Source organism: Sus scrofa, chromosome 2 (assembly GCF_054392235.1).
Source record: "Sus scrofa isolate SSC_HxYL_T2T_F1_AM1 chromosome 2, Sscrofa_HxYL_maternal_Yorkshire_Landrace_v2.0, whole genome shotgun sequence".
NCBI lineage: Eukaryota > Metazoa > Chordata > Mammalia > Artiodactyla > Suidae > Sus > Sus scrofa.
The window spans coordinates 90,026,749-90,051,877 of record NC_139384.1 but is presented as its reverse complement, the minus strand read 5'-3'; the positions used below and the strand labels follow the sequence as shown (position 1 = coordinate 90,051,877).

General features: G+C 44.4%; 1 protein-coding gene across 3 annotated transcripts; it reads left to right on the top strand.

Moving 5' to 3' along the window:
- The first annotated feature begins 2,399 nt into the window (after nucleotides 1-2,399).
- ZNF354B (zinc finger protein 354B) lies at nucleotides 2,400-23,671 on the top strand. 3 transcript variants are annotated; one of them, XM_021084341.2, is made up of 5 exons: nucleotides 2,400-2,569; nucleotides 3,567-3,652; nucleotides 8,116-8,242; nucleotides 9,004-9,099; nucleotides 21,354-23,671. In XM_021084341.2, the coding sequence occupies exons 2-5, from the start codon at nucleotides 3,620-3,622 to the stop codon at nucleotides 22,937-22,939; spliced, it is 1,842 nt and encodes a 613-aa protein (XP_020940000.2). In that variant the 5' UTR covers nucleotides 2,400-2,569; nucleotides 3,567-3,619; the 3' UTR covers nucleotides 22,940-23,671. The 3 variants fall into 3 exon arrangements, with proteins under 3 accessions (XP_020940000.2, XP_020940003.2, XP_020940002.2); XM_021084344.2 differs by lacking the exon at nucleotides 21,354-23,671 and adding an exon at nucleotides 17,528-17,641; XM_021084343.2 differs by lacking the exon at nucleotides 21,354-23,671 and adding an exon at nucleotides 17,469-17,641.
- Nucleotides 23,672-25,129: the final 1,458 nt, after the last annotated feature.

The following is a 25,129-nucleotide window of genomic DNA, read 5'->3' as shown; positions in this document are numbered from 1 at the left end:
GAAACTCATCCTTCTTCCTGACAGTTCCCCAGGCACTGCTCTCCCTGGAGGCAGCAGGGGTTGCTCCGTGGCAGGGCCACTGCAGGTATTTTCAAAGTATATGGGACCACTTCCTTCTAACTTGTCCTTCAAGCATCTGTTCCAAGGCCATGCCAGCCAGGGAGCCTTCTAGAAGAGCCCAGCGTTGACTCTCATGAGCGTCTCTTCTTGCCATTCCCTGGATAATGCAGCCTCGTAGAGATTCTGACTGTCCTGCCTGGAATATCTTGTCTCTCCAGGTGTGAGGGCAGAAAGCTAAACCTCATGTGGACTTTATCTCTCACAGAGTCAACTGGCCTTCAGCAGACGACTTTGTTTCTTTTTTTTTTTTTTAGGGCTGCACCAGCAGTATATGGAGGTTCCCAGGCCAGGGGTCAAATCAGAGCTGTAGCTGCCAGCCTACACCACAGTCACAGCAACGCAGAATCCAAGCTGTATCTGTGACCTACACCACAGCTCCCAGCAACGCCAGATCCTTAACCTACTGAGCGAGGCCAGGGATGGAACCTGTGTCCTGGATGCTAGTCAGATTCATTTCCACTGAGCCACCATGAGAACTCCCAACAGATGACTTTGTTCTTAACACTGACCTTTTGTCACCTGACATTAAAAGCTGGTTTTGTCTAATTGATGAACTCTGACCCCTAATAAATCTGGTTACCTAGATGAACTTTTCATGTGTGAGCCACACAGAGGTACTCAGTGTACTGCCAAACTGATTTTCAAAACATGGAGTTTACGTCATGGCTCAGCGGTAATGAACCTGACTAGTATCCATGAAGATGAGGATTCCATCCCTGGCCTCCACTCAGTGGGTTAAGGATCTGGTGTTGGAGTTCCCATCATGGCTCAGTGGTTAATGAATCTGACTAGGAACCATGAGGTTGTGGGTTCGATCCCTGGTCTTGCTCAGTGGGTTAAGGATCCAGCGTTGCCGTGAGCTCTGGTGTAGGTCACAGACGTGGCTCAGACCTGGCGTGGCTGTGGCTGTGGCCTGCAGTTACAGCTCTGATTTGACCGCTAGCCTGGGAACTTCCATATGCCACGGGTGCAGCCCTAAAATGACAAAAAACAGAAAAAAAAAAACCAAAAAAATTATTTTGTCTTTTTAAACAAAACAAAACAAAACAAAAGTTCTCCTGGTGTAGTGGAAATGAATCTGACTAGTAACTTTGAGGTTTCAGGTTCCATCCCTGGCCTCAATGAGCTGGTTAAGGACCCAGCATTACCGTGAGCTGTGGTGCAAGTCGAAAACACAGCTCATTGATCTTGCGTTGCTGTGGCTGTGGTGTAGGCCAGTGGCTGTAGCTCCAGTCTGAACCCTAGCCTGGGAACCTCCATATGTCATGGGTGCAGCCCTAAAAAAAAATAAAAATTAAAATTAAAAAAATTTTTAAATAATAAACCCCACAAAACTAGTCACCTATTCCTCAGTCTTGGCCGACTGATTCTGTGCTACAGCATGCCTTTACTAATTAACTGGGTTGCTCTCAGTCTAGGGACCAGCAGGAAGTGAAAACATAAGACCTTTAGGTCTTTTCTGGGCATGTATCTTGAGTGGATCTTATGTTTTTCCAGCTGCTTTTAAATGTTTTGATTTCTCACAGTCTCACCCCAACTATCCTTAGGTCTTCATATGTTTTTTGTTTGGGAACTCCTTAATGATAATTATTTGAGTTGATTATAGCCATGACAGTTGAACAAGAATTTACGGAAGAATACTTACTCTACATTACCAATATTTAGTTTCCTTCTACGTTAACAGCATATTCATGACTATTCCATGCTGCAACCTGCCTTCGCACCTAGACTCTTTCCCCCTGCTGTCTTTCTGCTTTTCCCCCATAACACTTATTTTTTAAAATGCTATATAATTATGCTCACGGCTTATTGTCTGCTCTCTACCTTCTCCCCTGCCCCCATCAAAAAAAAAAAAAAAAAAAGTTCTGAGCAATGATCCCTATTTTGCTCTTTGAGGTATTTCAAAACCCTTTACATTAGGGATTGGCGCACAGGAGGTGTTCGATACACTTGTGTTGAAAGACAAGGGGAAATAGTTTGTTCTTTGCGGTTGTCCACTTGCCTTATTATCATTTACGCAGGGGCAGAGCTACAAGACACCAGCCTCAGCGAACACAGTTTCTTCCAGAACAACCGGGAACCCTGGAGCCCGCAACCCACGGAGTGGGGCGACACGAGCTGAACGACGTCCGGGCACGTGACAGACTCAGCCTGGCCTCCCCACCGAGACAGGTGCGGAGAACTACACCTCCCAGACCCCTTGGAGGTTCTCGAGTGGACTACATTTCCCAGAGGGGTTAGCGGCCGCCCCACAGCCGCCCCCCTGCCCGCCCCTCCCCGACTTGTGTGGTGCCCCCGGCGTTTGAGGTTGGCTTGAGTGCTGTCGGTGCGTGAGATGCGCCCAAGCATTATTATCTAGGGAGGAGTCCCGACCCGAGGCTGCTGTCCTACCAGGGCTGTTCTGGAGCCTCCCGCCTGCGGCCCCCCGAATCCCCGAGGCCTGGCCGAGGTGAGCCGCGAAGAGTTCGCGGGTTGCGGGAGGGAGGACCGGACCCCGGGATGTTGCGGCGGCGGGACGCGGGACACAGGCCAGAGAGGCGCGAGCGGGACCTTTGTGGGCGCTGGCAGGCGCAGGGTCGTGCATCCCCGGCTCTGTCCTCCTGTGCCCTACCAGCCATCCCGCAGATGCGCCCCTGAACTCGGCAGGTCGGGCACTTCGTCCCCATTGGCCGAGCCCAGCCACCCTCCTGTGTCCTCCTGACCTATAGCCATTGTGCTACTTGCCCGGCGCCTGCCGGCGTTTGAATTTGCTACCAGCCGGCGGTGAACATGAGAAAATTATTTCCTCGCCTTACCATCGCCACTGCCCTTCCCGGGGACAGGCATTATGAAATGAGTTGCAGGCTTCTCGAAATGGCAGAACCCAGGTGGTTGGTTAATGTGCCCGTTTTCTTTTTCCGAAGCAGCTTCCTCTAAAAATCTGGAAATTGTTTCCTTAACAGGAGAGGGTTAGAATTGGGTGGGAAAGCTTGAGGTGGAGAAGCGTTGTCACAGGCAGGCAGGCAGGATAGAGCAGGTGCTCTGAAGCCTGCCCGGGTTGGCATTCTGGTGTCATCCTCACTGGCTATGCGAACTGGAACAAGTGGCTCCCACAGTACTCTCAGTTTCCTGCCCTCAGTTTGCTCATCTATAAAATAGGGTTACTGACAGTGCTAGCTGTGCTGTGGGACTAAACGATGTAGGCGGTGCCTGGCACCCAATGAGACATGAGGAGTTGCTGTGTAACTCATAAGATTCCTAAGTCCTTTTCCTCTGAGTCCGGGAAAGAGCTGGGGCCTGGACCAGCATGGCCCAGCCCTTCTCTCTGGTCCTGTCGGCTCCTGGCTCCTTCTGATTTATCTCTGACGGTAGGCCATTCTCAGATGGCATAAGGATTTCAGGGCTGTTGATTCCGAGGGGTGGAGAGTAGAAGGGGCTTCCTCCTGGTTCCCTTTTTCTTCTCTCAGATCTGGCTTCTGGAGACTGTCCATCCTCAGGGGAAAGAGCCCAGAAAGAAGACATGGCTACTGAACAGAGGGAAGCAAGGTCTCAGGTGAGTTCATTGCTATCTCAGGTCTTAGGGACAGGTGGGTTTGTTTTTACCTTCAAACAGAGGTTCTCTCCTCAGTACAGTCTTCTCCAGTATTTGGAGCCCAAGTCCTTTAACCTTTGAAGAGTTGGCCCACCCTGGTGGATGGTCGATTCTGTTGGAATGCTTGCCTCCAACCACACATCCCCATCTATGACTAGTGTTTCTTTTCCTAATAAACACTCTTTTATTCATTAATCTCAATTCACTGTATTACTATTAATTTGATAGGATGCCACATGTCTTGGGGTCAGAACAAACAAACATGCACACTTGGCAGAGTTTCTTTCTAACCTGCCTCCTTCACTTACTCATGTCCCCCCACCAACCTTTGGCCAGAATACGTTTCTTTTCCTTACCACCCCTGAAAATCCTCATGTCTTCCCCAGGCTGTTCCCAGTTCCATCGTTTTTAGTTTTTTCTACATAGTAACTTTCTGGATTGTGCGCCTTGCTCCTGCCATTCTGTTGAAAACTGATTTGAACCTGCCATTTGTATCTTTACTTTGTGGGGATGAGTGTGGGGATACGGTTGAAGAGGTCTCTTGACTCCAGGGGCAGAGAGAAGACTCCTCAGGAAGTGGCAGGGAGGATTTTGTGGGATATTAGTAGCGGAGAAGAGAGGTATACAGGGTGTACAGTTAGAAGTGGGGCTCTTGAGCCTCATGGCCAAGTTTGAACTCCTCTGTTGCCATTTATGGGCCCTGGGCAGCTGCACCTCTCTGTGCCACAGTTTCCTCATCTGTAAAATGAAAACAACAACGCTGCCTACCTCATAGGGTGGATGAGAAAGTCACATGAGTTAGTACATGCAGAGTGTTTCCATCAAAGCCAATCATATAGTAAATGTTTAATATATGGTGGTTGTGGTAGCCGAAAGATGTTATTCTAGAACATAATACTATTACTGTTCATGCATAGAAGTTACTATACAGTGTTTTTAGGACCAAGAAAATACTATCATTTCTTTACTCACCTTCATCTAACAGTAATAGTTAATGTTGTGGGGGAATATTTGTTCTCACTCTCATAGCAAAGCAGTAGTTATTACACCCATTTTACACTTGAAGAAACTGAAAATCAAAGAAGTCAAGTGACCAGAAATCAAACCCACGTATGTCTGGCCTCTAAGTTCATGCGGGTTATCGTCCAGCCATGCCTCTGGTGCCTCATTCAGAACACAGGGCAGGCCCAGCCCCAGTGTTACTGGACCTCTTCTGCAGTGTGATGTTGTATATCATTTGGATCCATGAAATGCAGTGGTGGTTGATCTGAGGCTGTGGCTAAGACCTGCTGTTGCGTACTTGGGTTGCTCTTTCCTAAGGCCTTCCCATTCCATTCCAACAAAGCCAGGCTGCTTTCTTTTTTTTTTTTTTTTTTTTTTGTCTTTTTGCTATTTCTTGGGCCGCTCCCACGGCATATGGAGGTTCCCAGGCCAGGGGTCCAATCGGAGCTGTAGCCACTGGCCTATGCCAGAGCCACAGCAACGCAGGATCCGAGCTGCGTCTGCAACCTAAACCACAGCCCATGGCAATGCCAGATCATCAACCCACTGAGCAAGGGCAGGGACCGAACCCCCAACCTCATGGTTCCTAGTCGGATTCATTAACCACTGCGCCATGACAGGAACTCCCAGGCTGCTTTCTTGAGCAGAATCTTCTCCATCCCAGTGTTCCCGTCATGGCTCAGTGGTTAAAGAACCTGACTAGGAGCCACGAGGTTGCAGGTTCGATCCCTGGCATCCCACAGTGGGTTAAGGATCTGCTGTTGCTGTGAGCTGTGGTGTAGGCAGGTGGCTACAGCTCTAATTGGATCCCTAGCCTGGGAACCTCCATATGCCCAGGTGTGGCCTAAATAGGCAAAAGACCAAAATAAAGAATCTTCTCCATCCCTACATGTAAGTCCTATATGACATTTCTCCCTAACCTCACCTGTTGCCCATATGTCAGTACTATGTGGACTTGTATGTAAAACTCAGTGGCAGGATGTTTAAGACCAGAGAGAGAGGGAGTTGAGTTCTCATCATGGCTCAGTGGTTAATGAACCCAACTAGTATCAATGAGGATACAGGTTCGATCCCTGGCCTCGCTCAGTGGGTTGAGGATCCAGTGTTGCTGTGAGCTATGGTGTAGGTCGCAGACACAGCTCATATCCCAAGTTGCTGTGGCTGTGTCATAGGCTGGTAGCTGTAGCTCCAGTTCAACCCCTAGCCAGGGAACCTCCATATGCCGTGGGTGTGGCCCTAAAAAAGCAAACAAACAAAAAAAGACCAGAGAGAGAATATAGCTTCCAAGTGATGAGTTAAAAGAAAACTTTAGTTGTGGTCCTATTTCTGCCATTAATAAAGTATGTGACTTGGAATCTTGACTGCCCTAGACCTTGTGTGCCTCATCTCTGAAATGGTGCAGTAGGTGAAGAATCTAGTGGTGTCACTGCAGTGGTCTGGGTCACTGCTGTGGCACAGGTTCACTCCCTGGCCCAGGAACTTCCACATGCCTTGTGCATGACCATAATAATAATAAATAAAATGAGGATTAAACTAGAAAATGGTGTATGATCCTATCCAGCTACACATTTTTCTTTTATGTTCAAATTCATGCATTTTTCTCATCTGCTTTGAGTACAAAGATCATTTCTTGTATTCCCCCCAATGTGCCAATAATTTAATGCTTTTGCTTACAATAAAAGTATTGCATGATCTGGGTGTTCCCTTTGTGGCTCAGCAGTTAACAAACCCGACTAGGATCCATGAGGTTACAGGTTTGATCCCTGGCTTTGCTCAGTGGGTTAAGGATCTGGCGTTGCCGTGAGCTGTGGTGTAAGTCATAGATGTGGCTCAGATCTGATGTTGCTGTGGCTGTGGTGTAGGCCAATGACTACAGCCCTGATTCGACTTCTAGCCTGGGAACCTCCATGTGCCATAGGTGCAGCCCTAAAAAAAAAAAAAAAAAAAAAAAAAGAATCTGAAAGAGCATGGATGTGTGTACATGTATAACTGAATTACTAAAATTATCACAACATTGTAAATCAACTGTACTTAAATAGGAGTTCCTATTTAAGGTGGTACAACAGGATTGGCAGTGTCTTGGGAGTGCTGTGACGCAGGTTTGATCCCTGGCCCGACTCAGTGCATTAAGGATCCAGTGTTGCCTCAGCTGCAGCTTAGATCAAGACTGCAGCTCGAGTCTGATCCCTGGCCTGGGAGCTCCATATGCTGTGGGGTGGCCAAAAATGAAAAAAATAAAAATAAATTTTAAAAAAAGGAAACTATACTTATATAAAACTCTTAAAATGAAAACAAATAAATAAAAATTTTAAAATTAAGCAATATTGTATGAACATGGCAAGAAACTTTAGACAATAAAATAGGCACATATGTGTGTACATGTATGTATGTACATAGATCTTTGCCTGTATGTATATTTGTGTATGTATTTTTTCCATACATGGAAAAGAAAGTCAAGTCACCCTAAATCCCACCATCTGGAAATAATTGCTGTCAGTCATTGGTTATACATCTCTCAATATCATTTTCTATGTACATGTAAATTTTTTTTCAAAAATGGGAGCAAACAATACATACTGATATACAACCTGGTTTTTTTTATATTTAACATTATCATGGACATCTTTTTAAATTAACAGTATTGGCTTTTACCACCAATTTTTATGATTGCATGGTATTTTATATTGATATGATAATAGGTTAGATCTGAACCTTTACTATGAGTCAGGTATGGTTTTAAATACATTGTATGAAATATCTCATTTATTTATTATTGTTTGGTAGCTTTTGAGAGGCAGTTTCACAGAATAGTTAAGGGTAGAGCCACAGACACCCTCCTGGAATTAGAATCCCAGAATTACCTCTAACCACTTGTGTGCCTTGAGACAAATTTCTTATCCTCTCTGTGACTTTTTCTCTTGTGTAAAATGGGGACAATAATAGTACCTTTTACTCTAAAGATCAGTGGGAAGCTCTGAGAATAGTACTTGACCCAAAGAAGGTGTTCAATGAATGATAGATATTTTAATTTCCATTATTACGCTCTCCAAGTTTCAGGGAGCTCAAAGTAACCTAAGGTACTTTTAACCTAGCCTCCATCAGTGATTATTTAAGTTGTTGCCTTTTTTTTTTTTTTTTTTGCTGTTATTAACATCGTGATAAATGACCTATGTGTGTGCATTTCTGTGCATTGCTCTTTGTAAAAATATCGCAGTTAAAGAATATGCACATTTTAAAGTTTTTATTATGTATTATCAAATCACCATTAGAAAGGTGATTCTAATTAACACTCCCACCAATGGGCTTAATACCTCCACGAGTCTCTTAAAAACAGTTAGCACAGGGCCTGGTTCATCCTTCCGGCTACGCAATATATTCATCACAGGTGGTCCTGGGTGAGCTGGGATGGCTTGTCTCTGCAGGTGTCAGTGACATTCGAGGATGTGGCTGTGCTCTTCTCACGGGATGAGTGGAGAAGGCTGGGTCCTTCTCAGAAGAACTTGTACCAAGACGTGATGCTGGAGAACTATAGCAACCTGGTCTCACTGGGTAAGGATGCTTCCCCTGTAGGTACAGAATTCGGAGATGGGGATAACTCAGCACCTGGTTCCCTACATGAAAGCTGTGGAGCATCAAAACTTGAGCTGAGTTTTGCCTTAACTCGGTACAGATTGGCTCTTGTGAATAAATCTGCCAAATATTTTCCCCTGATAGGCACAGATTTGGCCCATGGAAGAGACTGTGCACAGAGCTGCACGTGAGACATTCCTTCGGTTCAGGCAGCATTTTGCACTGTGCTTGTTCTGTGATGTGTTTGCTTGTCTCAGCAGAGAACGTCCCTCACTCCTCTTCTTTGACCCAACACTTGCCTTTTCCAACTCTCTTTTCTGGCCAGGTGAATATTGTGTAATCCATCTTTGAAAGGGAGTTGGATAGTATTTTCTCATTTTAAACAAGCTACCTGGTACATAATCCTTTTCATAGATACTTGTTTACAAGTGGTAATTTACTCTGTACAGCTAACATATTTTCTCTTCTATAGAGAGTTGACGGTACCCTATTTCAAGGCTGTGTGTTTACCCTGTTTCTCTAACATACAACTGATTCTTACATTGTTATGCTCTACGGGTCCCTTGCCTTTTCCTTAACACACCCTCTCACCCCATGGGGGCACAGCTTGCACACCTCATACAAGCTCTTTGTATCATCCTCTGAATTCTCCACTCAGATCTGGGATACCTCTTCATGTCAAAAACAAGTTTGTTGTGGTTTTTATTTTTTTGATTTTTGTTGTTTTTGCCTGTGAGCAGGACTCCCATTTTCCAAACCCAAAGTGATCTCCCTGTTGCAGCAAGGAGAAGATCCTTGGAAGGTAGAGAAAGAAAGTCCTGGAAGCTTCTCCCCAGGTGAGTGGGTGGGGACTCTGCAGGCAGAGGGTGGTGAAGGAGCTGGGGTGCGGCTTGGAGGTGTTGCTGGGGATGTTTCTGCAGGTCCTCTGGAAGTGGTGGAGTAGGCACGCTTAGGCCCCGTCATGAGACTCCTCTTGGTCTCTGGTAATCAATTCACAAGTAATCACTCTCAGGACTTGTTTTGTTTTGTTTTTTGTCTTTTTAGGACCACATCTGAGACATACAGAGATTCCCAGGCTAGGGGTCCCATCAGAGCTGTAGCCGCTGGCCTACGCCACAGCCACAGCAATGCCAGATCCCAGTCACACCTGTGACCTGTACCACAGCTCACGGCAATGCCAGATTCTTAACTCACTGAGGGACATCAGGGATCGAACCTGCATCCTTGTGGATACTAGTCAGATTCGTTTCCGCTGAGCCAAGATGGGATATCCAGGACTTTTTTTTCTTATTCTTTCCTGTTCTTTCAGAGAAGGGCTACATTTTCATGTACTCATTCATCAGACAAAGTGCATTTAAGGAATTGCAGATGATTCATCCTGAATGAAGCCCAGGATGTGTGGGAAAGAGATGAGGACAGAAATCAGATTAGAAAGCTGCGGGGCAGGGGGTCGAGTGGAGTGCTTTGGTACAGTTCTTAGAGACGTAAACTGTCTGTGGATGATGGAAAACAATTCAATGATTTTAAACAAGAATCATATGGTCCTTGGTATTTTAGAAAAATTGGGGAATTCCCCTCGTGGCTCAGCAGAAACAAATCCAACTAGTAACCATGAGGACATAAATTCGATCCCTGGCCTCACTCAGTGGGTTAAGGATCCGGCATTGCTGTGAGCTGTGGTGTGGGTTGCAGATGTGGCTCGGACCTGTGCTGCTGTGGCTGTGATGTACACTGGCAGCTTCAGCTCCAGTGTAACCCCTAGCCCAGGAACTCACATATGCCACAGGTGTGGCCCTAAAAAAAAAAAAAGGAAAGAAAGAAAAATTGGTCTGAGTCCAAAACACTTTAAATGTCCTTGAGTAAAGGCATAGCTAATGAAGCTGAGGACCCCTAGGCTGGCACACAGCGCCACTGTCAGAAAGAAGAGCCCTGATGTGGGCAGAACTCCAAGGCATGGGAAGGACTAAAGCAAGTTAGGGAGCCTTATTATGACCTGTCACCATTTCTGTGTAAAGAAAATCTCGCGGGTGTTCGTCTGTATGCATACTGTGTGTGTAAGTGCTAAGAGGAAAGGCAGGGGACACCTAAGCTGGTAACTACTTACGTGTAGAATGAAGTCCAGAACGGGAGTGATGAAAAGGGACTTTATTTACATGGGATGTTTCTAAATTTCCACCGAAAATATATTCCTGAAGTCCTTATTGTGTAATTTGAATTTAGTAAAAATGGTCACATCGTTGGGCTTAGATTCGAAGTGAGGAAAAAGTAGAGGTGGGAACCGTGTGGAGATTGTTGCATGATGTAGGCAAGATGCTATAACCCCGGGCGTGGAGGAAGGAAAGTGCAGCGGGTTCAGGAGGGCAGAGGAAGGGCCCCTTGTTAAGGGTACAGGATGAATTGGGAGTGGAACGGGTTTCATTTGAGGGGTGAGTGGAATGTGGGTAGAGGTGCCGGTGGGAGGCTCCGGAGGGTGTGTGGGGTTGGAACTCGATGAGGAGGTCAGGGAGCCCTCAGTGCAGATGTGCATTTGAAGCCTTGAGCTGAGCAGGTGAGGGAACGAGCAGAGGACAGAGTCCCAGGAAACCTCAAGGTTTACAAGGTGGGTTAAGGAAGAGGAATCTGTGGCTGATCCCAAGAAGAAGCCATCAGAGGAGAGAAATGGCAGAGGCTGTGGGGAAGATGGGGGCTGAGAGGTGTTGAATCGGGGAGGCCTGGGCTCTGGGGAGCCAGGCTCGAACCCCCACCCACTGCTCTCCTGTCCTGTGATAAATGGGGAGCGAGTTCCAGGCCGGGCACTGGTGGTGCCGCCTTGGACTGAAGGACGCAGGTCCTGCCCTTTTGGAGCCCAGCTGAGGGCACAGGGGGTGTGGAAGGACAGACTGTGGTGGGGACCTCAGGGGAGGGCCCCGGGGCCGTGAGGACCTGGAACAGGAGGGCGGGTGTGGGCAAAGCTTCCCTGAGGACAGGCCAGCTCCCTGGATGTGAGAAGCCTTCGCACACTGGAAAGGGTGTGTGCCGGAGTCTGGAGGGAGGAAGCCACAGGGAGACAGGAGCAGAGAGAGGGCGGCAGGGACCAGATCCCCCTGAGCCAGGAACCCGGTCACAGCACCTGGTCTGTGCCTGAGAGCCGGGCACAGCCTCTGAGGCACTGAGGTTGCCTGACCACAGGCACAGGTATGTTCTGCAAGGATCAGCCTGCAGCCAGCGTGGAGCCAGTTGGCACAGATGTGGGAGGGCTTGTCTGAGGCTGTCATGGGATCCAGAGGAGCCAGTGATGGCCCCTCCCGATGTGGGCCCAGCAGAGAGTCTGGGACCAGGCTGTCTCCATCTGTGAAGGGGAGCACTTTCTTCCCCATACAAGGTGAGGGGGAAGCCATACTTGGGTATCTCTGCTGATTTTGGGAGTTTTGGGAGAACTCTGCTGATTTTGTGGGGACGGCTGTGACCACCACAAAGTGCACAGAGGACACGGGCAGCCTGGAAGCAGTAAAGGGTTAGGAAGTGGAGGGGTCACAGCCTGTCAGGTGTGGGCTGAGTCTGGGTGAAAGATCCAAGGAAGAGAAGGAAGAATTGTTCCTTTTCCCTTCCCCTCGGGGAGCCTCAGATCCATGGGGATCCCCCTTCCTGGGCTCAGTAGAGTAGAAAGTATACCTGGAGCCCACAGCTGTCCAGAGCGACCCTGAGGCCACCTAGTGGTGGTGTTGAGTCCTGCACATGTTTGTCCCTGAAGGAAAACTCTTGAGTGGGTGTCTGGAGTTAGTAAGGACATCAGAGTTGACCAGCATGTGCATTTCTCTGGGTGGGATGAACCTCCCTTCCTTATTCAAAGGTGACCATCAGTTGAGGCATCCTGGGAGTGCTGGTATGTGGGTGTGTTCCTCCCGTACACCCGGGGAGTCTCCCGTCTGCTGGACTTACGTGCCCTTAGGGAGTTCCCATTGTGGCTCAGTGGGTTAAGAACCTGACCAGTGTCAATGAGGATGCAGGTTTGATCCCTGGCCTTGGTCAGTGGGTAATATCCGATGTTGCCACAAGCTGTGGCGTAGGTCACAGATGCGACTTGGATCTCAGGTAGCCCGTGTCTATGGCTGTGGTGTAGGCCGGCTGTTGTGGTTCCAATTTGACCCCTAGCCTGGGAACTTCCATATGCTGCTGGTGTAGCTCTAAAAAGAAAGAAAGAGAGAATGAATGAATGAATGAATGAATAAAGTGCCCTTACTCCCTGCGAGCTCAGGGTGCTCTTGGAAGTACCTCAGTGATTAACCCCAGACAACCAAAAAGCAACCCTTTGAACAGCCAATGACAGAAAGGCTTATGCTAGAGGGACTAGGATTCCAAGTGTACATTTAAAATAATTAATTTCACTTCCAAACTATTCACAACTAGGAAAGATAAAACAAACAAAATAGAGAAAAGAAACTGTGTCATCCCTGGATCTGTGTGTTTTATATTGAGAGATGGGAGGAAATGGCCCCAAAAGGGTCTGCTTCCCATCTGCGTCTCTTGCTTAAGAAATGAGCCCAAAGTCTCATAGTTACAATAAGAATGATGTGTTTAAATCAACTTATGCACCTCACGAGTTCAGTTTACACCCAATGTGAAAGATTCTTGAAATCAAAAATTAAAACAGGAGTTCCCGTCGTGGCGCAGTGGTTAACGAATCCGACTAGGAACCATGAGGTTGCGGGTTCGGTCCCTGCCCTTGCTCAGTGGGTTAACGTTCCGGCGTTGCCGTGAGCTGTGGTGTAGGTTGCAGACGCGGCTCGGATCCCGCGTTGCTGTGGCTCTGGCGTAGGCTGGGGGCTACAGCTCCGATTCGACCCCTAGCCTGGGAACCTCCATATGCCGCGGGAGCAGCCCAAGAACCAAGAAATAGCAACAACAACAACAAAAAAAGACAAAAGACAAAAAAAAAAAAAAAAATAGATAGATAGATAGATAGATAGATAGATAGATAGATAGATAGATAGATAGATAGATAGCAAATCAGGTCATCTCCCTCCCATGCTCAAAACATGCTCTGGCCCTACCCACCTCTCCTGCCCTGCCCTTCATTTGAAAATTATACTGGCCACCTTGTCGTTCATGAGATAGGCCAAGTAGGCTCCCACCTCAGAGCCTCTGCAGGTCCTTTTTCTTCCCCTGAACCATTCTTCCTGATTCATGAGCCTGCAAGACTCAGTTCCTCACATTGCACAGGTTCCTGCAAAGATGGCACTTTGTCAGTTAACACAGCTTATCTAAACATGGCCCTTTGTCTTCCTCATTCTTTATCCCCTCATCGTGCTTTATTTTCTTTTCTTTTTTTTTTTTTTTTTTTTTTTTTTTTGATTTTCATGGCCACACCCTCGGCATATGGAGGTTCCCAGGCTAGGGGTCAATCTGAACTGTAGCCACTGGCCTACACCACAGCCACAGCAATGCCAGATCAGAGCCATGTCTGTGACCTACACCACAGCTCACGGCAACACCGGATCCCCAACCCACTGAGCGAGGCCAGGGATAGAACCCTCAACCTCATGGTTCCTAGTCGGGTTTGTTTCCCCTCCACCCCGACAGGAACTCCCATGCTTTATTTTCTTTCAGAGTACTTATCACTGAAAAAATATACCACGTATTTACTTATAATCTGCTCTTCCCTAGATTATAAACACCCTTATGCTGGGTTGTCTATATCATTTGTTTATATTTTCTGGTAACTAAAACAGTATCTGGTCAGAGTTGGCTTCCAGTTAATGAATACATGAATGATTTGGCTAGGTTAGTTGTAATGGAGACAGAAAGAAGGGAAATAGTTTCAGAGATATTCAGGAGACAAAAGTAGCAGGACTTGGAGGTGGATTAGATGTGGAAGGTAAAGGAGGCAAAGTTGTCAAGGATGCTTGCTTGGTTTGTGGCTTGTTCTGGGATGGGCATGATATCATTTACTGGGATAGTGGTGCTAGGAGATCAGATTTGGGGGGATGATACCAGTTTGAAGTTTATCTAAAGATAATTTTACTTTTAAAAGAAATTTTCATTTTAGAACAATTGTAGATTCACCTAAGAAGTAGTACAGAGAAAGATCCCATTGGTCCTTTACCCAGTTCCAAAACTATAGTACAAGATATTGATGTTGAGTGTTCCCGTTGTGGCGCAGTGGTTAACAAATCCGACTAGGAACCATGAGGTTGCGGGTTCGATCCCTGCCCTTGCTCAGTGGGTTAAGGATCCAGTGTTGCCGTGAGCTGTGGTGTAGGTTGCAGATGCGGCTCGGATCCCAAGTTGCTGTGGCTCTGGCGTAGGCTGGCAGCTACAGCTCCGATTCGACCCCTAGCCTGAGAACCTCCATATGCCGCGGGAGTGGCCCAAGAAATGGCAAAAAGACAAAAAAAAAAGTTACTGATGTTGACACAGTCAAGATGGAAGAATTCTTCTGTCATCATCATAAGGATCCTTCCTGTTAAGCATTTTTAGACACACCCACTTTCCTCTTGTTCCCTGTCCCTGTTCCCCACCTCTGCTTGTTCTTAACCCTTGGTAACTACTAATCCATTTCTATAATTTTGTCATTTCAAGAATGTTATTTAAATGGAATCATATGCTGTGGTAAGGATCTCTGGGGCGGCTGGGGTCACTGCAAGGTGTTCAATCCCCAGCCTGGAGCAGTGAGCTAAGGATCCAGCATTGCCACCATAGTTGTGGTGTGGGTCACAGCTGCAGTTTGGATTCAGTCCCTTGCCCAGGAACTTCCATAGATCCTGGGGGCAGCCAAAAAAATTAATAAAATAGGAGTTCCTGTTGTGGCTCAGTGGTTAATGAACCTGACTAGTATCCATGAGGACATGGGTTCGACCCCTGGCCTCACTCAGTGGTTTAAGAATCCAGTGTTGCCATGAGCTGTGGTATAGGTTCAGATCCCGCATTGCTGTGGCTGTGGTGTAGGTCAGCAGCTGTAGCTCTAATTGAACTCCTAGCCCTGGAACCTCCATATATTACAGGTGTGCACCTAAAAATAAAATAAATAAATAAAAAGTAACGTAAAATAAAACAAAATGAGTCATAGAATATGTAACATTTTAAGATTTTTTTCACTCAGTATAATTCTCTAGAAATTTATCTAGGTAGTTTAATGTGTCAATATTTCATTCCTCTTGATTGCTAAGTTGTTTTTCATGACATGCATATACCACAGTTATATAACCATTCACTCGTTGATGGACATCTGGATTGTCTCCAGTCTCTGACCATTTTATAAGTAACAGCTATAAACATTTGTGTATAGGTTTTTGTGCAGAAGTAAGTTTTCATTTCTTTGTGATAAATACCCAGGAGTGTAATTGCTGGGTCATGCTCTCATTGCGTGTTTAGTTTTTGAAGACAGAGCCAAATTGTTTTCCAGAGTAGCAGTACCAGCTTTCATTCCACCAGCAATGCAGCAGCACATATGTGATCCAGTTTCTGTACATCCTTGCCATCATTTGTGTTGTCATTACTTTTATTTTAGTCATTCCGGTGGGTTTACAGTGATATACACTGTGATTTTAATTTGCTCGGATCTGGCGTTGCTGTGGCTGTGGTGTAGGCCGGTGGCTATAGCTCCGATTAGACCCCTAGCCTGGGAACCTCCATATGCTGCAGGTGCGGCCCTAGAAAAGACAAAAAAAAAAAAAAAAAAGAAAAAAGACAAAAAAAAAAAACAGAAGAAAGTTAAAAATAAAAAGATTCCCTGGGAGTTCCCATTGTGGCTCAGCAGATTAAGAACCTGACTAGTATCACTAGTATCCATGAGGATTTGGGTTCGATCCCTGGCCTATCTTAGTGGGTTAAGGATCCGGCATTGCTGTGAGCTGTGTGGGTTGCAGACTCAGCTCAGATCTAGCGTTGCTGTGGGTGTTGCTGGCAGCTGTAGCTCTGATTGAACCACCCCCTCTCCGCCCCCTTCCTAGCCTGGGAACTTCCATATGCTACAGGTGCAACAGCCCTAAAAAGCAAAAAAAAGAAAAAAAAAAAAAAGGATTTCCCTTGTGGCACAGTAGGTTAAGAATCTGGCATCGTCACTGCAGTGGCTTTTATGGCTGCTGTGGCAGGGATTCGGTCCCTAGCCCACAAACTTCCACATGCCAGGGGAGTGGCAAGGAAGGAAGAAAAATAAAACTTCAAGCTTCATGTGTTGAGCAGGTGGTCACAATTTGGGGCTAGGCACACAGGCTAAAAACAGGAAGATAGGATTGCCATCTTTCTTTTTTTTTTTTTTTTTTTTGTCTGTTTTACCATTTCTTGGGCCACTCCCGCAGCATATGGAGGGAGCAGTAGCCACCGGCCTACACCAGAGCCACAGCAACGCAGGATCCACGCCACGTCTGCGACCTACACCACAGCTCACGATAACGCCGGAACCTTAACCCACTAAGCAAGGCCAGGGATCGAACCTGCAACCTCATGGTTCCTAGTCAGATTCGTTAACCACTGAGCCATGACGAGAGCTCCCATCTTTCTTTTTTTCAAAAAGTCATCTTATTTTTTTTGGCCATGCCCATGGCATACAGATGTTCTGGGGTCAGGGATCGAACAGCAGAGTAGTGACCCGTGCCACAACAGTGACAATGCTGGCTTAGCCTATGGAGCTACCGAGGAACCCTACTATCTTTTTTTTTTTTTTTTTTAATGGCCACACCCTAGTCTAACGGGCCAGGGGTTGAATCCCAAACAACAGCAGCAACCTACACTGCAGCTGCAGCAATGCCGGATCCTTTAACCCACTGGGCCTCCTAAGTAACTGTGACCTGAGCTGCTACAGTCAGATTCCTAACCCAGCAGGCCACACTGGGCTCTTCTACCCTTTCTTAATGTTTACATTTCAAAAAGATGGCTCCTGGGCTCTGGGAAAAAACAAAAAACAAAAAAACCCTTTCTGGTTCATAGTGCTAGCAGAGGCTTTTAAAGTTTACATACATATCAAAGGCTCAGAGAAAGGATTTACCAATACAAATTTTCTCAAAGAATGTTCAAAAAAAAAAGAAGAAGAAAAGAAGATTGGAGTGGGGAATGTCTTTCTCTTTTAACTACAGGGGAGATTCAGTTTTTAACTTTTCACTAGCAGACTGCTAATACCCTACAATCCTAGAAAACTGTAACCACCGCCTACATCCTCCACTATCCAATGATAGTTTAGATACTATTCAAAGCTCACATTTCCTTCTGTTTCTCTTTGTTTTTGTTGCAGAAATGGTCACATTGTATTGTGATTGCTTGTTGAATTCTTTGTTTCTGATGTTAAACTAGGCTCCTGAAGGAAACTACTCCTGTTCATCACTGGACCCCTGATGTCTTAGACCAGTGCTTAAAACAGAGCCTGACACATTGTACAACACAATAAAGATTTGTTGAAGGAATAAAGAGTAATCACGTTTGTTTAAATAACAAGATGTGATAGGCTAAATAATGACCCCCTAAAGTTATCTGGGAACCTGTGATTGTTACTTTACTATCCCAGAGAGACTTTCCAGATGTGAATAAATTAAGGATTTTGAGGTGGTGAAATCCTGGATTATCCAGGGGGCCTAAACGTAATCACAGTCGACTTTATATGACAGAAGCAGAAGGAAATCTGACACAGAAAGCAGAAGTAGTGTAATGATGGATGCAGAGAGAAATTTGTGGGGTTTTGTTGTTGTTGTTGTTTAGGGCCACATCCACAGCATATGGAGGTTCCCAGGCTAGGGATCTAATCAGAGCTGTACCTGCCGGCCTACACCACAGCCACAGCAACTCAGGATCGAGACGCATCTGCAACCTACACCACAGCTCGTGGCAACGCCAGATCCTTAACTCACTGGGCAAGATCAGGGATTGAACCTGTGTCCTCATGGATGCTAGTCAGTTTTGTTAACCACTGAGCCACGATGGGAACTCCAACAGATATTTGAAGATGCTGTGCTGTTGGCTTTCAAGGTGGAGGAAGAAGCCACGAAACAAAGAATGCCGCTCTAGAGGCTGGAAGAGAAAGGGAGTGGATTCTTCCCTAGAGCCCAACACCTTGGTTTCAGCCTAGTGAAACTCACTTCAGACTTTTGGCCTCTAGATAGTAATTAAGAGAGTTAAATTCATTGTTTTAAGCTGCTAAATTCATGATACTCTGTTACAGCAGCCACGGGAAACTAATACACAAGATGAGTTCTCTGAGGATAAAGTCAGTGAAATAATACTGAAAAGGTAGGAAACTGGGGTAGGAACACAGTAAAAGTTAGCAGCAGTAATTAAAGAATAATGAGACCCTCAACTTAGGCATATTTTAGTGATGGCTGTTGAGACATTTCGGTGATAGAATTTAATTAAGAGCATTTGGTGACTAGGCTTGGAATGCAGGGGACAGAAAGTTTTGAGATGAAATTAAGAATTTATGGCGTGAGTTCCCATCGTGGCTCAGTTGTTAATGAATCCGACAAGGAACCATGAGGTTGCAGGTTCAATCCCTGGCCTCGCTCATTGGGTTAAGGACCTGCATTGCCGTGAGCTGTGGTGTAGGTCATAGATGCTACTCGGATCCTGCATCCTGCGTTGCTATGGCTCTGGCATAGGCTGGCAGCTACAGCTCCAGTTGGACCGTAGGCTGGGAACCTCCATATGCTGCAGGTGCGGCCCTAGAAAAGACAAAAAAGAAAAACATATGGCAGAGCAACTATAAGGTTATGATGACATTCTGAACCAGGGAAAATGGTAAAAAGATTTGAAAAAGCATTTGCCGGGTCCATATCTGGACAGACATAAGTATAAAAAATACTAGAACGGAGAGTTCCCACTGTGAGGCAGTGGGATAAGAATATGACCTCAGTGCCTCAGCTTGCTGCAGAGGTGCAGATTTGATCCTGGCCTAGTGAGGTTGGTTAAAGGATCTGACTTTGCCGCAGCTGAGACACAGGTCACAGCTGTAGCTCAGATTCAGTCCCTGGCTTGGAAACTTCCATGTGCCATGGATGCAGCCATAAAAAATAATAATAATAGAATGGAAATGCTAGTAAGCCGCTAGAAATACCATGTAGGAGTTCCCGTCGTGGCGCAGCGGTTAACGAATCTGACTAGGAACCATGAGGTTGCGGGTTCGGTCCCTGCCCTTGCTCAGTGGGTTAACGATCCGGCGTTGCCGTGAGCTGTGGTGTAGGCTGCAAATGCGGCTCGGATCCCGCGTTGCTGTGGTCTGGCGTAGGCCAGCGGCTACAGCTTCGATTAGACCCCTAGCCTGGGAATCTCCATATGCCGAGGGAGTGGCCCAAAGAAATAGTAAAAAGACAAAAAAAAAAAAAAAAAGAAAAAAAGAAAGAAAAGAAAGAAATACCATGTAAAGTATTTTGATAAAAAATCAGGACAGTCATTCATGTATCAGATGTTGGAGTGGATGAATCACCTAAAGAGAGAAGAGGTTGAAGATTAATCTCAGAGTCCTGGAGTTCCCATCTTGGCTCAGTAGAAACAAATCTGACTAGCATCGATGAAGACTCAGGTTTGATCCCTGGCTTTGCTCAGTGGGTTAAGAATCCTTCGGTGCCGCGAGCTGTGGTGTAGGCCAGCAGCTACAGCTCCAATTGGACCCCTAGCCTGGGAATCTCCATATGCCAAAAGACAGAAAAAAAACAAAACAAAACAAAAAAAGAATCTCAGAGTCTTGAGAGCCAAGGAGAATCTAGACCTAATGACAGAAATTAACCATGCGCAGAGGACTGCTATTTGTCATTTGTTAGACCTTTTGCCACCTGGCAGAAGAGAGGATGTGATGTTGAATCGGGGCTTGCTGCTCACCACTCACAAAATCAAATTCACAGATGTGGATAGAAAGAAAAATTGTCTTTAATCATGTGCTGGCAATCTGAAGAGATGGTGGGTTCGGTGTTCCCCATAAACCACCTCTGAAGATTCTGCTTAGCCATGAAATCCTTTAAGGGAAAGGAGGAAAGTAATCTTAGTTAATCATTGAGATGGGAGGTCAGAGTGGTCACCATCCCCCACTGCATGCAGGCTTGTTGACTTCTTGTGATCTTCCTCAGAGACTTATCTTGTTCACACAGTTTGTTCATGAAATTACTAAAGGGAGGATATCTGGTCATCTGTTAATTACTTATTCTTCATTTCTACTTCTTTTATCTATGGAAAGAAACCAACAAGCTAGTCAAGGAATTATGTGATTAAAAGATTTGAAAGGTGTGCTTGGGTCAGAGATGAGTAGAGCATGGGTGTGCCTGGCTAAAAAGTTGCAATATAGCTTTGCTAGACTGACTGACAAGGGCTTGTTGCTGAGGGCGGTTTCCTGCAAAGAGCTGCTTACAGTGAGTAAGATCTTTCTGGTCTCTAAACTTCTGACTAGTTCATAGGTAGCTCAGGATCAGGCTTAATTGGTCTAAGACAGACCAATGTGTGAGTTGCACTTCAGGAGGTCGGTCTGTAGGCCTTGCTAAAACCAAAAGGAAGAAAACCCTAAACTGTTCATAAGGAACACTTGGGAGGGCCACGGTTCAAGGCTTTTCTTTTCTTTAGCAGGCAGCATGAATTTAGGACTGAACTGTTGGCACTTTATGACACTGGAATGAGTACAACTGATATGGCCCCATATAGCTATAGGCTTACAAGGTAGTTATCCTCAGCTGCAGATCATGAGTTGTTTTTGTTTTGTTTTGTTTTGTTTTTTTGCTTTTTAGGGCTGCAGATGCAACTAATGGAAGTTCTCGGGTCAGGGGTCAAGTTGGAGCTGCAGCTGCCAGCCTAAGCCACAGAAACCCTGGATCCGAGCCAAGTTTGCACCCTACACCACAGCTCATGGCAATGTTGGATCCTTTAACCCACCGAGTGAGGCCAGGGATCCAACCTGCATCCTCATGGACACTCTGTCAGATTCTTAACCCATTGAGCCACAGTGGGAACTCCACCTCTTGCCGGTTTTGTTTTTGGTTTTGTTTTTGTTTTCTTTCTTTGCCAGAAAGCAAGCCCTTATTTAGATAGCATTAAATTTATTTCTTCTACACGTTTAGTCTCATCTAATTATGTGAATTGTTGGCAATTTCTTTTTCTTTCTTTCTTCTTTCTTTCTTTCTTTCTTTCTTTCTTTCTTTCTTTCTTTCAGGATGTAAGAGCAGTCCTAAAACCACAAAGTCAACTCAAACTCAAGGCTTGTCATTTTGGGGGCTGATAAGAAAGAGACTCAAAAAAGATGAACCCTGGAACTTCATATCCCAAAACCCCTGCATGTATGAAGACAAAATAAAGAAACAGAAGGACGAAAATGAAAGTTTACAAATTATTTCAATCACCCATACAGAAATCCTCACTATAGAAAGAAGCCATAAAAACAATGACTTTGGCCAAAACTTCAGCCTAAAATCAGTGTTTGTTAAGCCACAGAGGCTTGCTAGAGAAAAAATACCGTCAAAATATGAAATGCAAAGAAATAGCTTTAAACAGAATTCAAATTTACTTAACCAACCAAAAATGAAGACAGCAGAAAAACGCTATAAATGTAATATATGCGAAAAAGCCTTCATTCACAATTCATCCCTTCGTAAACATCAGAAAAACCATACTGGAGAGAAATTATTTAAATGTAAAGAATGTTTGAAAGCCTTCAGCCAAAGCTCAGCTCTTATTCAACATCAAAGAACTCATACTGGAGAGAAACCCTATATATGTAAAGAATGCGGGAAAGCCTTCAGCCATAGTGCATCCCTTTGTAAACACCTAAGAACCCATACTGTGGAAAAATCCTATAGGTGTAAAGAATGTGGTAAATCCTTCAGCCGAAGGTCAGGCCTTTTTATACATCAGAAGATCCATGCTCGAGACAACCCCCACAAATATAACCCAGGTCGGAAGGCATCCATTTGCAGCACATCCCTTCCTGGATGTCAGAGAATTCATTCCAGAAAGAAGTCCTATTTATGTAATGAATGTGGCAACACCTTTAAGTCTAGTTCATCTCTTCGTTATCATCAGAGAATTCACACAGGAGAGAAGCCTTTTAAATGTAGTGAGTGTGGGAGAGCCTTCAGTCAGAGTGCATCTCTCATCCAGCATGAAAGAATTCACACTGGAGAAAAACCCTATAGATGTAATGAATGTGGAAAAGGCTTCACTTCTATTTCACGACTTAATAGACACCGAATAATTCATACCGGAGAGAAATTGTATAGTTGTAATGAATGTGGTAAAGCCTTAAGTTCCCATTCAACACTCATTATTCATGAACGAATTCATACTGGAGAAAAACCATGTAAGTGTAAAGTGTGTGGGAAAGCCTTCAGACAAAGTTCAGCACTCATTCAACATCAGAGAATGCACACTGGAGAAAGACCTTATAAATGTAATGAGTGTGGGAAAATGTTCAGGTGTAACTCATCTCTTAGCAATCATCAGCGAATTCATACAGGAGAGAAACCATATCAATGTCTGGAATGTGGGATATCTTTTGGCCAAAGTGCAGCTCTTATTCAACATCAAAGGATTCACACAGGAGAGAAACCCTTTGAATGTAATACATGTGGGAAAACCTTTAGGCAAAGCTCATCACTTATTGCCCATCAGAGAATTCATACTGGAGAGAAACCCTATGAATGTAATGCATGCGGAAAACTCTTCAGCCAGAGGTCATCCCTTACTAACCATTATAAAATTCACATTGAGGAAGACCCCTTGAAAGTAGATTTGCATGGGTGAGATCCTTAAACCAAAGCTCTTTAGAGTACACTTGGCCCTGTGTATCTGTGGGTTCCACATCCACTGATTCAAATAACCACAAATTTTAAATATTCAGAAAAAAAAATTCCAGAAAATTCCCCAAAGCAAAACTTGAATTTACCACACACCAACAACTGTTTAATAGCATATACATTGTATTAGGTGTTATAAGTAATTTAGAAATTATTTTAAGTATCTGAGAAGATATGTGTAGGTTATATGCAAATTCTACACTATTTTGTATAAGGTACCTGATCATTCTCAGATGTTGGTATCTGTGGGGGTCCCATAATCAGTTCCCATGGATACTGAGGGACAACTCTATACACACTTGAGAATGATTTAATAAATGTAATGAATAAGAAAAAAAAAAAACTTCTATTTTAATTTAGTCCTCATCAGATGTTAAATTCTAAGGATAAACCTTGACTGTATAATAAATATGTGGAAAACTTTCATACCTGTCAGTTACTTTTTAAAATATCCTGAGACAAGTAAATAACAATAGCAAGTATTCATTTTGGCCATTTTTGAGTTAAAGGCAAGGTTTTTCTATCTCTTTATATAGCATTGTACACTATATGCAATATGTAAACAGAAGAATCTGGGTGCACATTTGCTGGATTTCTCATTAGAAAGACACCAATGGTAAAAGCTAATATAGCATATTTATTATAACAAACATTTTATATAGCAAACAAAATCTTAAAATATGTGCATTTTTAGAGCAAAAGACCAAATAGCAGATTAAAAACAAACTACCTCAGTGTTTGGAACTTACCTTTTCCTAAACTGTTGTCAAATTTTGTGCATGGTTTTCATTAAAAAGGCAAAAAAAAAAAATCCTCTGTTCTCCCTTTACTTTTTAAAAAAACTTATTGGAGTATTGTTGACTTGCAATGTTGTGGTAGTTTCAGGTGCACAGCAAAGTGAATCAGTTATATATATATATATCCATTCCTTTTCAAATTCTTTTCTCATATAAGTTATTACACAATGTGGATTAAATTTCCCTGTTCTATACAGTGGGTCCTTGTTACTTATCTGTTTTATATACAGTAGTGTCTATATGTTAATTGTAACCTCCTAATTTATCCCTCCCCCTAATGTTTCCCATTTGGTAACTATAAGTTTGGTGTTGAAATCTTTGAGTCTGTTTTGTATGTTCCTTGTATCATTTTTATTAGATTCCACATATTGGTGATATATTTGTCTTTATCTGACTGACTTCACTTGGTATGGTAATTTCATGGTCCATCCATGTTGCTGAAAATGGCATTATTTTGTTCTTTTTTATGGCTGAGTAGTATTCCATTGTGTATGTATATGTATATATACACCACATCTTTATCCATTCATCTGTCAGTGGACATTTAGGTTGCTTCCATATCTTGGCAACTGTAAATTATGCTTCCATGAAAATTGGGGTTTGTGTATCTTTTTGAATTATGGGTTTTTTTCCAGATAGATGCCCAGGAGTAGGTTTGCTAGATCATATATATGATAGTTAATAGTTCTAGTTAATATATATTTATTTTTTTAAGGAACCTCCATACTGTTCTACATAGTAGCTGAACTGATTTGCATTTCCACCAACAGTGTAGGAGTGTTCCCTTTTCTCTGCACCCTCTCCAGCATTTATTGTTTGTAGATTTTTTGATGATGGTCATTCTGACTGGTGTGAGGTGATAACTCATTGTACTTTTTTTTTTCTTTTTCCTTTTTCGGCCACCTTGTGGCACATGGAATTCCCGGGCCAGGGATCAGATCTGAACCTATGCCACAGCTATGGCAACACAGATCCTTTAATCCACTTCACCAGGCAGGGGGGTGGGGGGAAGAATCAAACCTGCCTCCTGGGCTGGAGAGACACTGCTGATCCCATTACACCAGGGTGGGAACTCTACTTCAGTGTAGTTTTTTGTTTTTTTGTTTTTCCTTTTTTTTTTTTTTTTCAGTGTAGTTTTGATTTGCATTTCTCTAATAATAGGTGATGTTGAGCATCTTTTCATGTGCTTTTTTGACCATCTGTCTATCTTCTTTGGAGAAATATCTATTTGGATATTCTGACCATTTTTTAATTGTTTTTTTTTCCCTAAGATAAAGCTGTATGAGATGTTCGTATATTTTGGAGATTAATTCCTTGTCAGTCACTTGATTTACTTTTCT